Source organism: Peromyscus californicus, unplaced genomic scaffold, assembly GCF_007827085.1.
Source record: "Peromyscus californicus insignis strain IS unplaced genomic scaffold, ASM782708v3 Scaffold_12__1_contigs__length_115047231, whole genome shotgun sequence".
Taxonomy (NCBI): Eukaryota; Metazoa; Chordata; class Mammalia; order Rodentia; family Cricetidae; genus Peromyscus; species Peromyscus californicus.
Window position 1 is genome coordinate 90033897 of NW_026294413.1, and position 13722 is coordinate 90047618.

Sequence of the window (13722 nt, forward strand, 5' to 3'; positions counted from 1 at the left end):
TTAAATCTGTAGGACACTCTCTATCTCTGCACTCCCTGCCTATTGTCCTGGAATTCTCGGAGGGATCAAGAGATCTAATTTTTGCCTGGAAGAAGTCATTAGAGTTATCTGCTTTCAGTACCTGCTTCATAATAAATACAAACATCTAGAGTTGGAAGGGAGCATCCAAGCACTCACTGGAGGACATAGATCGGCAGACAACAGGGAGTGGTCGGGATGGTGGCAAAATAGCATATGCTTTGTCTAAGTGAATGACACAAATGGACATTATATCCTCAACTGAATAAGAATTCATTATGAGGACCACACATTTATGAGCCCTAACCTAAGGCCCCATCTTCGTTCTTTAAGAAAGAGAATCAGTTTTGTTGGATAAGGGTCTGTATACCCAGAAGTTACTTGGGACCAGAAGTATATGTTCTAAATACAAGCATCATGTCCTCATGACCTTGTTTGTAAAACTACATTTAGATCAAGGGATCCTACCCGCCCCCTCCCTCACTCAGTACTGGGCATCAAACCCAAGGCCTTGTGCATGCTAAGCAAGAGCTATCTACTTTCAATGATGAACGAGAATGTCAGGCCAGGCCTGGTGGCATAGGTCTATAAATTCTGCTACTTGGAAGGCTGAGGCAGGAGTATTCCAAATTCAAGGCCTGCCTGGGCTGCAAAGTGAGTTCAAGGTCAGTGTGGGCAATTTAGTGAGAACTTGCCTCAAAATAAGAGGAAAAGGAAGGTGGGATGGAGCATGGAGATAAATATAGGTCAGTGGTGAAGTTCTCGCATAACATGCGCCGAAGGAAAAATGAATATGTTAATTTTAAACTTAGAGTAGAAATGGCGGTAATTTAAGTGGCCCAATAATCTACTAGAGCCAATATAATCTAGTGTCATTTTATTTCATGTGAAACTAATAATAGTTTCATGTGCATTTTTAATTTACTTCATCGCAAAAATGCCATGTTGTCTTTAAATGCAATAAATCTGCAACAAGAAAAAACTGTTTCCATGCTTTGAAGACATAAGACCTCAATATACTACAAATTTAACATTTTATCTGACATGATAACCGGTATTTGCCAACAAGGGAAAAGTCCAGGTAAGGTGAAATCTATCTTCAAACAAGACCAGAGAAGATTTCTTACCCAGCCCACGAGGATGGGACCAACATGCTCTGTCGAGCCGTCAGGCTTCCGAACATCTCGAAGCTGAGTAAGGAGCTCTGGCAAGAAATAAACGGAATGCCCATTTTGTTAGACATTCAAATACGAGCAGGGTGGAAGAAGGTTCTGAGCTACTCACATCATTACACAATCGCAGATTTGCTCTAAGACAACTCAATTAAGGCTACAAGTTATGACTCGTCTGGGACCAAAACTGTACCTTCATGGAGGGGGATTAGAGAGTCCAGTGTTCCAAAAATTTGATTCAGTTCTTGTTCTGTCATTATGGAGAGTTTCAGCATGGGGTCATGGTAGGCCTGCAGATAGGCAAGAGATGGACACAGATACTGAAATGCAGAGCAGCTCGGTTTGTGAAAATGGTTCCTGAGAGGTGCTTCACAATAAATAAAAACTGGCTTCCTACAATTTCTCCCATCATGTATGGAAACAGCAGACAGGTGTAGCTGGAAGAACAGAAAATCTGGTTCTGCCTTCAGCCTTTTGTGGCTACTGCTAAACTATGGTAGCTTTTCCCCAAGCTCTTCTATACTTCAGTATACTATGGAAGTATATCTAGGAAGGAGCAAATATCCCATGTGGCGAGCAGTCTGGATTGTTACAAAGTTCTAAAAGTCAGCATGATCCTCCACTTTGAACAACCTCCCACTTTACTCAAAATTAGCTAACTGCAGGCTTTTTCAATTAAGAACATATCTAAAAGAAAAGAAAACTGGTTGGACCCTTCACTACTGACGTTAAGTACAGACAGAAAAACACTTGCCAATCCTAGTTAGTTCAGATCTCCAGAATGCACATAAAAGTTGAGTGGGTGTGGTGGCACCTAGAAAGTGAAGAGACAGGACTAGAGCAAGCTGGCTAACCAGACTAGTCCTACTGATGAGCTTTGGTTCAGTCAAGAGAACCTGCCTCAATAAATATGGTGATGATCCAATGAAGAAGTCTCATGCTACCCTCTGCCATTCACACTCACAGATGTGACCACACACATATGAGCATGCATACATACATGTATACTACACATAAACACATGCAAAAATAAGACATATGCCAATTCTTGCTTTCAGAGAGTTGCATAAAGCTAATTGAGATTTTTTTAAAAGATGCATTGAAACTTAAAACATATGTTTAAAAAAACAGTTCAAGATTAATGATGGGAGGGATTTCACATCAGAAAACAAAAACAAGTTACAAAGGGCTCTAACAGGTCAGAAAATTAAAGGTAAAGTATCCAAGGAAGGTTCTGGAGATGAGCCATGTGTACAGAGGAGGCAGGAAATACCACAGAAGAAATGACCTTGATTGGAGCTGATGCCTGTGAGAAGGGTAGAGGTGTATGACTGACAGGAAAGAGGGATTTGGAGCGAAAACATACCCCTGTGAGTCAGAGGATGGCCAAGAAACATCTAAAGGTATTTATGTTTGGGAAATCTTGACTCAGGAAGTGGGGGTTAGGCATGTGACCAGCATATGGACATATGATATGTTCCAGACTCAAATGCCTTCTTGTTTCTCTGAGCTGCTCGGTCTCTAGCCTTGCCCAACAGTTTCTTGGCAGTGTCCACGTAAAGCCTAGATGGCCATCTCAGGAATGTAGGAGTAGAACTTCCTACTAGCAGAATGTTGAACTGAGGATCTTAAGACAAGAAGCATTCTTCTGACCTCACGATTCCCTCAAGAAACCATGAACAAGAAAACATGTTGGAGGAGTCTGAATTGAGATTCCACACTAGGGAGGTCACTGGAAAGATTTGTTGTCAAGAATGTACATGATATAAGGTGAGGTTTCCTTCCCTCCTCCCATATAATGTGGATTAACACATTTTCAGATGGGGTCAGCTCAGCGGTAGATCATGTGCATGTCATGTTTAAGTCTGAACCTGGTCCTCAGCATTCAACAAATAACTCCCACTAAAAGAAAAACCCCAAAGACCCTGGTTCCATATGAAAGATGCTAATTTATTATACTATACAAACACTCACCTCACTCTACCTACTTTCAAGAATCAACTGTCTTTATCCTGACTTAGACATCTATTTCTCTAAATGATGACGATTTCTCTTGTGGACAAAGAGGCCCTACATGTGACTCCTTTTTGTGTGTGTGTTTTGAGAGTCAGGATCTCAGTATGTGGCCCAGGCTGGTCTCATACTCTAGCCTCTTTCACTTCAGCCTCCTGAGTAGCTCAAGAAAGACTTCTAGGACAATGAAATACACATAAAATCAGGCCTCCATGAGCGCTTTCAGATTTAAACAGATACATCCTTCGAGGTGCACTAGACACTCAGAAGCACCCAGCAGGTGTCAGGTGTAGAGGGCTTATTTGCCTTCTTGTTTTGAGCCATTTCCTTCACTGGTTGGTTTGTGGTCAAAGGTTCTTTTCAATTTCTGATGACTTGAGTTAGTCACAAAGAGGCTGCTCAAACACATCATCCTGGGACTATGAAATGACTCACAGGGCAGGGAAAAAAAAACCAAAAAACAAAAAACGGAGTGACTCAAACAGCTACTGTATCTTAGCTTACCTTTTTTGCTAATTTCAAGTCCTCTATCAAATCTTCTTCACCTTGAGAAAGCTCAAAGATCGCCTGCAAAGTAAGATAAAACAGACTTGCTCAATTCTTTCATTTATGAGCCCAAATTCAAACAGTACCAACACTCAAAAGCTCCAGATCTCCTTAAGTTAGATGAGACTTGGGGTAGATTCAGGGAAGTATATGCTGAGCATATGCAAGGCCCTAGCAGAAAAAAAACAGGGGGGTGGGTGGGTAAATTAGCCTGAAGCAAATGCAACTTGTAGTTAAAAGCTGCAAAGAAAAGCCTTGTTTGTGAGAGTTTTGACATGTGTTTCCAACCTACCAAGTCACCCTTTGCATTTCAGAACTCTGATGAAGTCCAACAAGAGGGAAGAGCACTGAGTGAAATGATCACTGCGTCGGTGTTGGTGAGTGCAACCGTAAGAAATAATCCAGAGTCTGCTCTCAGAAATCGATGTGGCAGTGTTCTTAACCAGACCATCACAGTCTGCTTCTCTTCTCCCCAAAGAAGGCGAGTCTCAGCAGAAAGCTATAGCCCTATCATCTACTTACGACTGGGATTATGAAAAGGACTCTACATTTTATCACAGTAAATAGAATCTGGTGGAGTCAGTTCATTCTAAAGTCCCACAGGGTACAATAAATAGGATTAGAGGAACGGATTCTTTGTAAGAGTGTGCAAACGTGCCATTTCTAATTTGGCTCCATTAAGCCACCGTAATTTAAAGAGCTATGATGTGCAGAGCACTCTCTCTCATCTGGGAGTCTGAACACTGGGCAAACACTGGGTATTAAAGGACGGCGAGGCTGTGACGATGGTCTAGGAACAAGATTACTGCTTCCCGCTGGAGAGAAGTCAACAGCTTTCCCGCATGGTCACTACCCGGAGGTTTAGGGATGAGAGGGTAATGAAATAGAACAGAGCAGGTGAGACAGGATCCTGGACTTCGGAGACAGTCCTCCCCAAGGCCCTGCGAAGCTTCCCGTCATGGCTTGCTGGAATAGTTACACTCTCATGAGAAGTTGCAAAGCTAGCACAGGAGTCTTGTGTCCCTTTCAGCTGTCTGTCCCCACCACTGGCATCTTAGATGGACTTGCCTTGCATTTCCTTGGCCATCTGCATTATGGGGGCTCATCAACTATCATGACCAATGGTCCCCACCCCCAAGAGAGGAGGACCACAGGATTCCACAACACAAAATACTTTGGCTTTGGAATAAGAGAAGAATCAGGTTCAAATCCTGACTGCGGTACCTCTGCTCACCTCGCCTTAATGCCTTTCTTGTCTGTAGTCTATCTTTTCCTACGCTGTCAGGTTGTACAAGATATATATATATATATATGGTGTGTGTGTGTGTATCAATAACACTTAGAAAAACACAGGAAAACATAAGGAAATTTTATCACCCACAACAGCATCTTGTTAACTCCGAGAATACAGAAATAAGAAACCCAGTTTTCCTTCCCTCCCTCCTTTTCTCCCTCTCTTCTTCTCCCTCTCTCTCCCTACCTCCTCTCATTTCTGTTTTTTTTTTTTTCTCCATTTTCATAACACAGGTCACTTCTGACACCCAGTATGGGAACGTCCCTCTGCACTTCAAGCAATGAAGTCTGCCGCAGACACCAGGGAGCTGCCCTCTCATTCACTTCTCACGCTACCTATCTGGAGACAGCATCAGGTCCCCCAAGTAAGGGCTCAGTCCCAAGACTCTTCACCCTTCTCTATGCTAATCGAGACCTGAAGAATTTGACCTGTGACTCAACTGGTGAGAAGTTGGTGTTCCCATGAGCCTTCCTCAGGCTTGCATAATCTGCCACAACTGCTCACGGACCTCAAGGCAACATTCACGTTTACTGGTTTACAGGACATTTTAAAGGTTATGAGTATCACGTGAGGATAGGACCAAGGGAAGGTTTGAGTGCAGCCTACACCCTCTCTGTATCTACCACACCACCCACCCTCCCAGAACTCTTGTGTTTAGCTCTTAAAACTTTGTCCTCTGGGTTTCTATGGAGACCCAGACAGCATGACAGATTAAATCACTGGCCACTGCTTATCACCTGTAACCATCAACCTCTCTCCCTTCTCCAGGGGTTAGCAGGTAGAGCAATATCTTAGTTTGGTTTCTATTGCTGGGATAAACAAAGGCAACTCAGGAGGAAAGGGTTGACTTCATCTTACAACTCTTAGGTCACAGTCCAAACACTGAGAGAACTCACGGCCAGACTCAAGGCAGGAGTCTAGAGGTAGGACCTAAAAGAGGGGTCACAGAGCAGTGGTTCTCAGCCTGTGGGTCTCAACCCCCCTTAGGGGTTGCATATCAGATATTTATGTTATGATTCATAACAGTAGCAAAGTTACAGTTATGAAGTAGCAATGAAGTAGTTTTACGGTTGGGGGATATGAGGCTGTATTAAAGGGTCGCAGCATTAGGAAGGTTGAGAACCACTGTCATAGGAGAATGCTACTTACTGGCCTGTCAGCCTGTTTTCTACTACACAGGACCACTGGCCCAAGGATGACACTGCTCACAGCGGGCTGGGCCCTCCCACGCCAATCATTAATCAAGAAAACACCCCACAAACTTGCCTGTCGGCAGTCTGATGGAGGCATTTTTATGGAGGCATTTTTTTCAATCACAGTTCCTCTTCCCAGATAAGCTAGCTTTGTCAAGCTGACAAAAGACAAGAACTAGCTAGGACGGGCTGGGTTGTCACTGGATAGCACTTGTGTTAGCCTGCCTGGGTCTTCCTAGTGGCTCAGACCAGCCAGAAGCTTTCAATAGCTGACAGCTATCATTCAATCCATTTATTGCCATTTGAGGATATGAGAATCTGCACGCCAGGTAGCGTATATGAAGATCAAAACCCCACATCCTAACATCATAAATGATTTTGCCATATTTCCGCACAGGACTTCTGAGGGTGCATGCTTTATTTTAAAGGCTTTAGTCACTGTTTGATAGGCAACATATCTACATGGTACCCAACACAGAGTGCACAAAACAGGACATGCACATGAGAAGATCTCAGCTCCTTTCAGGGACTTCAGGAGGAAACATTATTGCCAATTCTTTGGGCATCCTTCCTGAAATGTTTTTATGATCATTACAAACAAATTCATATATATACATACATATTGTTTTATATACACAGGAGCATTTTATTTTGTTGTCTGCTGGATCTACTTAGCTATGCACAGATACAAACACGCCTTCCCCATTTCTACAGCTGCACAGTATGTTGAGTGTTTCAACAGCTCCTGATAACAGAGGTTCAGGCTCATCCTAACCTAGTAGCGCTGTTAGAGACATTAGCTCTCTGAGTAATCCTGCATGCTTGTCTTTTGACCTGTGTGCAAGCAGACCCGGAAGATCAGTTCCGAGGGAAGGACAACTTAGTCAAGGAACCTCGAAATTTCAAATACCCCTTCTGCCAGGGTCAGGTTGTCTGAAGGAGAGGGAGAGGGAGAGACTTGTCTATTGTGGTGGTGAACATTGTTAATCATAGCACGCGGGAAGCAGAGGCAAAGGGTTCTTTGAGAGTTTTGAGGCTAGCCTGGTCTACATCATGAGTTCTAAGCTAGCCAGGGTTACACAGTGAGACTCAGTTTCAAAACAAAAGAGCAAAACCCCCAAACCCAAAACAAACAACAACAAAAATTAGACACTCCAGGGATCTCACTGGAGGTACCACATAAGAAGAAGTGAACAGAGCTTTCATTGACTACAGAAGGGAATGTCATCATAGATACTTAGGGATGGGGATATGGAAAATTCACAGGGAAATGAACTGTCCTCCACAAGGAAGAAGCCTTTCTTTAGAAAGCTGGACCAAAGTTCCAAAAGCCCAGTACTTTAAAAAAAAAAACAACAAACATCTAAAAGTTACTATCAAAATATAAATGAAATGACTCTAGCAGGGCTTGGTGGCCCATGCCTTCAATCCCAGCACTCAGGAGGCAGAGGCAGGCAGGTGGATCTTTGAGTTCAAGGCCAGCCTGGTCTATACAGTGAGTTCCAGGACAGTCAGAACTACCAAAAGAGATCCTGTTTCAAAAAGCCAAAAAGAAAGAAGTAGAGAGAGAAATGTATATTCACATATATATGTGAAATTATATGTGTATAATTCATTACATAAATATATATATATTTCATTATATATATGATTGTCTTTGTGAGTGTAAGAATCCTAACTGGACACTTGGATTCAACACTGCAAAATCACTTTATTTTTACAGTGGGGCCATGCCCATGAAGCTGGATGCTGGCTTTTTAGTTTCTTCCATCCTGTATCCCTCCACACATGATGCAGTTCTGGAGGTGATGCACTGGTTCTTGCCTACATGCCACCTTTGTGGCAGACACACAGGCAGCTCCTTGGGTCCCCAGCTTACCTCCTGTCGCTTGATCTCCTTGGCCGTAAGCACTTGATTGACACACACATCGAAGGTCTCGCTCCACAGTTTGCTGTCCCTCCGCTTTGTGCTTGAGGAGGTGGCATTTCTGGACCAGGCGCGAGGGGCGAGGATGTCTGGCCGGCTCTCACTGCGGAAGCTAATGGACCGCTACACAATGAGAAAAAGAAACAGTCATGGGGTCATCAGCAGGACTGGGTGGATCCTTTTAGAGCAGCTTCCTGTCACTGACAGACACAAATCATGTATCTGCAAGAAGAGAGAGCATGGCCAAAGGTTTTAGGGAGTGGGGCACCAAGAAAAAAGAACAGGAGCCTTTTCAGACAACATGCTGCAGGCATCATTCATTCTATGTGACCTGGACATTGAGTGAACTACGGAACAAGACCATGCAGGCCAGGCTCACGTGCAAAAGGCAGCTCTCCAGGACACACCCAGTGGCCTGTTTCCAATGGACATCCACTCTTCACAGGCACAATGGATAGCCATAAATGAAAACTCACCCTCTCCTACAATAGGACCCCACTGTCGCTGGTACGCCCCCGTAAAGTTTGGGTAGGCTTATTCAGGCCTGATCAACCAGACAGTGCCACCATCCCAATTCAGGGCTGGGCACAGATCCCCTGTTACATGATTTATGAGAGAAAGAGGGAGGGGTACTCCTCTGGTGCTGTGAGTTTGGAGATAACGTAAGCAAATTCTGCCTGGTCACACAGAACAGCCCATTTACCGCAGGAGAGAAGAAAGGGACACACAGGATGAAGGCTGAGGAGAATGACTGATGAAGGAGAAAGCAAACAGGCTTTACCAAACTGAATCGATCGAGCTCCTGGATCCCACTGTGCCTGAAGCCCGGAAGGGCTACCCTTAGTCATTTTAGTTACACGAGGCTAATGCAGTCCTCCCTCCGTCTCCAGGAGCTGGGGTTCGATCAACTCAACATGTTGCAATGAATATGCATACCGAGTACCAGCCTGGCGGCAAATGATGCCCACCCCTGGCGGGATTTTTTCTTTTGCAAAGAGGCCCCAGCTGTCTTTAGAGGTCCTAATCACCCAAAGTTCAGCCTTGTGACAGAAATATACTCCCACGGGACTTTCTCATGACAAATACAAAGCATCTAAAAGGAAGGTAAATGTGTCATCTTTAGTCTTTACCCTGCAAGATTTCAACACGTTCCCTGGAAACCGAAAAGCAAAGAGGTATTACTACACTCAAAAAACACTTTTTTTTTCTTTTCTGAAAAGACAAGTTCTTACGAAGCTGGAGAGATGACTGAACTGTTAAGATGCTTGTCGCCTTTCCAGAAGACCAAAGTTTGGATTCCAGCATCTACAACCGTCTATAACTCTATCTCCAGGGGATCTGATGTCTCTGGCCCCTGAGGGCACCTGCACTTACATGCACTTGCACATACATACATGCACACATACACACAGGCATACATGTACACACACTTTAAAGTATTAAATCTTTTTTTTTTTTTTTTTAAGAAGATGGGTTCTTTGGTTATACAGCATAGGATGATCTGGGACTCACTGTGCATATAGCCCAGGCTGTCTTCAAACTCAGGATCCTGCTGCCTCAGCCTCCCAAGAGCTGAGGTTATAGTTGTGTGCTATTAGCTAAAAACCAACAACACCCCCCAACCAACAACACCCCCAACACATACTTTAACGAATGTTCCCGTGCTGCTGCTCCCTGTGTGAACGTCCTCTCAGCAGGGCCAAGCATCTGACCACAGCGACATACTTAGGACTGTAGGCTGCCATTCACCCATCTCCCTGCCGCTCTCTGAAGTTTCCTAGCCCTCGGGGCTTCCTCTGAGAGATTTCTTCTTTCTCAAAGGTGTTTCTCCTGTGTCCCAACTACCTCCAAACCTGTCTTCAGAACACAACCCAGATCTCTCTCTTTTAGGAAGGCTTCCCCAATGCCCTCCCTCCTTCCTACTCTGCCGTCTGGATAAACCTCTGACACAACAGTGACCACAACCTGCTCTGTTTATTTGACTTGATTTGAATTGATTTTGCATGTGACATGCGAGTCTGCATCACTAGGACAGTACAGAGTAGCTCTTGATTATTTGAGATCCAACTATGCGATTCAACAATCAAAATTCATTAGGGAAGTTTTTATGTTACTTAAAAATTGGAGTGGGGGTGGGGTTTTAGAGATGGGGTTTAGAGTGGTTAAGATCACTGTTAAATAAGTTAGAATTACCTGTTGACAGAATATTGTCTAGCCTTTAAGACAACTCTGAAAAAATTTAGCTTCTAAAAATCCCCCTTATGCAAAATTTGCCAGCATTAAAATCTGTATATGATCACTTCATAATTATGCAAATCCTATGTGAGCAGATATTTTTAAATGCCATCAATTTCTCAGGTTTTTTTTCCCCACATGGATATTACAGGTGACTTCTAGTTTAATTTCTAGTTTTTTAGAACCTGAGAAAATGGAAAATATAATAGGAAGTTTCCAAAGGGGCTTTGGGACATTTCCAGAGCTTTGGGGAGGCAAGTCCATGTAGTTTTGCAAGCAGCAGGCAAGCTCCCGGGCTGGCAGGGACTTCTGTAAGCTCCTGACTCACAGGTAAGCTCATGAAATCTGAACCAACTCTGTGTAGGACAGCAAGAAAGTGCTTGCTCAGGTCACTAGTGGTTTTGTCCAAATCCTGGGCTCTCTTACACAAGCCCCTTATAAACAACAACTATGCTAAATGGCTGTGGCTTGCCTGCACTCAGAACCAATTAGCCACAGTCCTGCAAGGTCAAAACAAGGCAGTGAGTCACCAGTCCCCTCTCTTTGTGGTTCTGATGGGCAGGTGGGAACTATAGAACAGAAAGAAGAAAACACACAGAAAAGAAAACGCAAAACGCAACCACAGTCTGAACTTTCACTTGACAGGATCGATGCCCATTTCATCACACTTTCAATCTGACCAACCGTGGACTTCCCCCCCAAGAGCTGGAAAGGAATTTATACCAACTGGAAACCATGTTCTGCAAAATTATGTGACTTTTAAATACAAATTCTCTTCTTTTTCCCAAATCCACTTCCTGGCAATAACCATTGTTGTATTGTAGACCTTTCCAATTTTCTTCTAAGTATTTTACAGAAAACAGAATGTTTTCTTTTTTCAGTCAACTATACCTTTTTCATGGTAGCACATAAAAAAACCTCATTCTTCAGAAACATAACTGAGGGGTTGGAGAGACGGCTTAGTGGCTAAGAGCACTTGCTGCTCTTGTAAAGGACCTGGATTTGATTCCTAGTTTCCACATAGATAGTTCACAACCAGCAGTAACTCCAGCTCCAAAGGATCCAACTCCCTTTTCTGGCCTCTCCTGGCTCCACACTCATGCGCACCTCCCTCCCATATGCACAATTAAAACTAAAATACTTCTTAGAGCAATGCAATATAACTGAGTGAATAACAGAGAACAAAACATAATGTATGGAATTATATATAAAGTATGAAAGAATATGTATGAAAATGCCACTATGAAACTCATTATTTTGTTTGCTAACATAAAAAGTTAATTAAAACAGAGAGCAAATTCCTTTCAAGGAAAAACACTGGGGTAAAAGTTCAGGTAACAATAAAATTAAAAATCTTTGAAGTGAACAAATTCGTGGTGTTGCAAAACTGTTTCCTAGTCCCAACATTTTCTTCATCTCCAAAGTCACCCCTTAGCAATGGCTGCAGTGGGACCCAAAGGTCTAGGCAGACCCCATATGTATTCAATGCCCACCTGATGAACAGTGGAATCATTTCTGGCAACTGGCTATTACAAGAGGTGCCTGAGGGAACACCCTTTGTGTGTTTGTGTTGATATTTATGGAGGCAGGTTCCTTCAGTCTAAAAACTATCAAAGTTTATTTATTTTTTATTGCATCTCATTTGGATTGCTGGGGTTTCCAAGATCTCGTCTATGCTCAAGTAAGCACTTTTATATTGATACTTGATGCTAAAATGTATTACCAGATTAACCTCCAAACAGGCTGTTCAGCAGTACCTCTCCCAGACAGTATAGGGGAGTACATGCTTTTGCTCTTATCCAGGTAGTTTTATTTGTCACATAGGCAAAAATCACTGTACCTGAGTTCTAGTGTCATGTTTTGCACGTACGAAATAATGGACATATTTTTATGCATTTATTGAGACGTTCTCGGTCAGTTGGAGAGTTTCTTCATGTCACTTGGGGGAAAACAAGAGGTGAGCTACCCTACAGACACTTCTCCTTTCGTGTTTTCTTAGTGACTGCCAGTCTTGGGGTGCCATGGGGATTATTTGAAGGACCCTCCAATATCTATCTTCTAGTCCTTTGAATGTAATCTTTCCAATTCTCACATCACCCCCATAAAGTGGAGTCTGGTTTCATTTTGCCAGTGTGGAAACTGAGGCTGGTGTATGTGTGGGTGCACCTGTGCATGCTAAGGCACTTGCCCACACAGGATCCAAAATACACATTTTTGCTTCAAGTCTGACCTCTTTTTATGCTGTGTCTGCACCTGTTAGTTCCAAGAAATCACAGGCTGTTTGAAAGTTTCAATGAGAGAAGGTCCATCTCCTGCCTTCCAGGAACTAAATTTGGCTTAAGGAAAGAGAATGCACTGGACTCGGTTTTGGGAATACTGACTGATTTTTGACCAACCCTACTCCAGGTTCATACCCCAGGGCTGTATTAAACCAAACACTTTGCTTTTTCTTACGTTCCTCAGAGAAGCAGGGAGACTGTTGAAAGGAAAAACTGCAAAAGAAGAAATAGCGAACTGGGTGGGGTCAGGTGTGTGGTCGATGGCTGTCCTGCTCTGGGAAGGAGTGGCTACTGCTGGTCCTGAATCAGTTCCTTAGACACGCGCAGATGTTCACCACAGCACCAGTCACGTGCTGGGAACTACACCTGGACCAGTCAGCAATATAAATGGGCACAATTAGATGGGAGGACTGAGTCGGGGGAAGAATATGTGACTCTTGCTAGAAGAATCCCATGGGATAAACACTACAATGCTTCCAGAGTCCCTGACAACGCCCTCCGGGCTTTAATTTTTCTGTACTTGGATGGGTGTGCCTCATGATCTCATTGTCTCCTTTCTGACATAAGCTTCCTCATGGGAGGCCTTCCCTCTCTGAGGAATGGATAGGGGGGTGGGGTAAGGAAAGGTGGGGAGAGTGAGCAGGAGGAGGGGAATGAGGGGAAACTGTAGTTCATATGTAAAAATGAAAAAAAAAACTTTTTTTGTTTTGTTTTGTTTTATGATTTTTCAAGACAGGGTTTCTCTGTGCAGTTTTGGTACCTGTCCTGGATCTCGCTCTGTAGACCAGGCTGGCCTCGAACTCACAGATATCCACCTGGCTCTGCCTCCCAAGTGCTGGGATTAAAGGTGGGTACCACCACCGCCCGGCTCAGAAAAAAAAAAATCAAAACTTTTAAATAAAAAAAAATTAAAAAGCACTGCCCTAAATTAAAAAAAAAAAAAAAAAGATGACGATGACAAATGCTTTGCTGTGACCAAATACCTCATGAGAAGCAACTTAAGGGAGGGAGGGCTTTATTCTGGCTCATGGTTTCAAAGGACACA

General features: G+C 43.4%; 1 protein-coding gene across 3 annotated transcripts in view; it reads right to left on the reverse strand.

Annotated features, from left to right (window-relative positions):
- Positions 1-13722, reverse strand: part of Arhgef3 (Rho guanine nucleotide exchange factor 3) — a 283566-nt gene that overhangs the window by 18082 nt on the left and 251762 nt on the right. For all 3 annotated transcript variants that reach the window (XM_052733814.1, XM_052733815.1, XM_052733816.1), the window contains 4 exons: positions 8116-8286; positions 3708-3770; positions 1384-1480; positions 1146-1222 (listed from right to left, as the gene is read on the reverse strand). In XM_052733814.1, coding sequence (XP_052589774.1) covers positions 1146-1222; positions 1384-1480; positions 3708-3770; positions 8116-8286 — 408 coding nt within the window. The remainder of the gene's footprint in view (positions 1-1145; positions 1223-1383; positions 1481-3707; positions 3771-8115; positions 8287-13722) is intronic.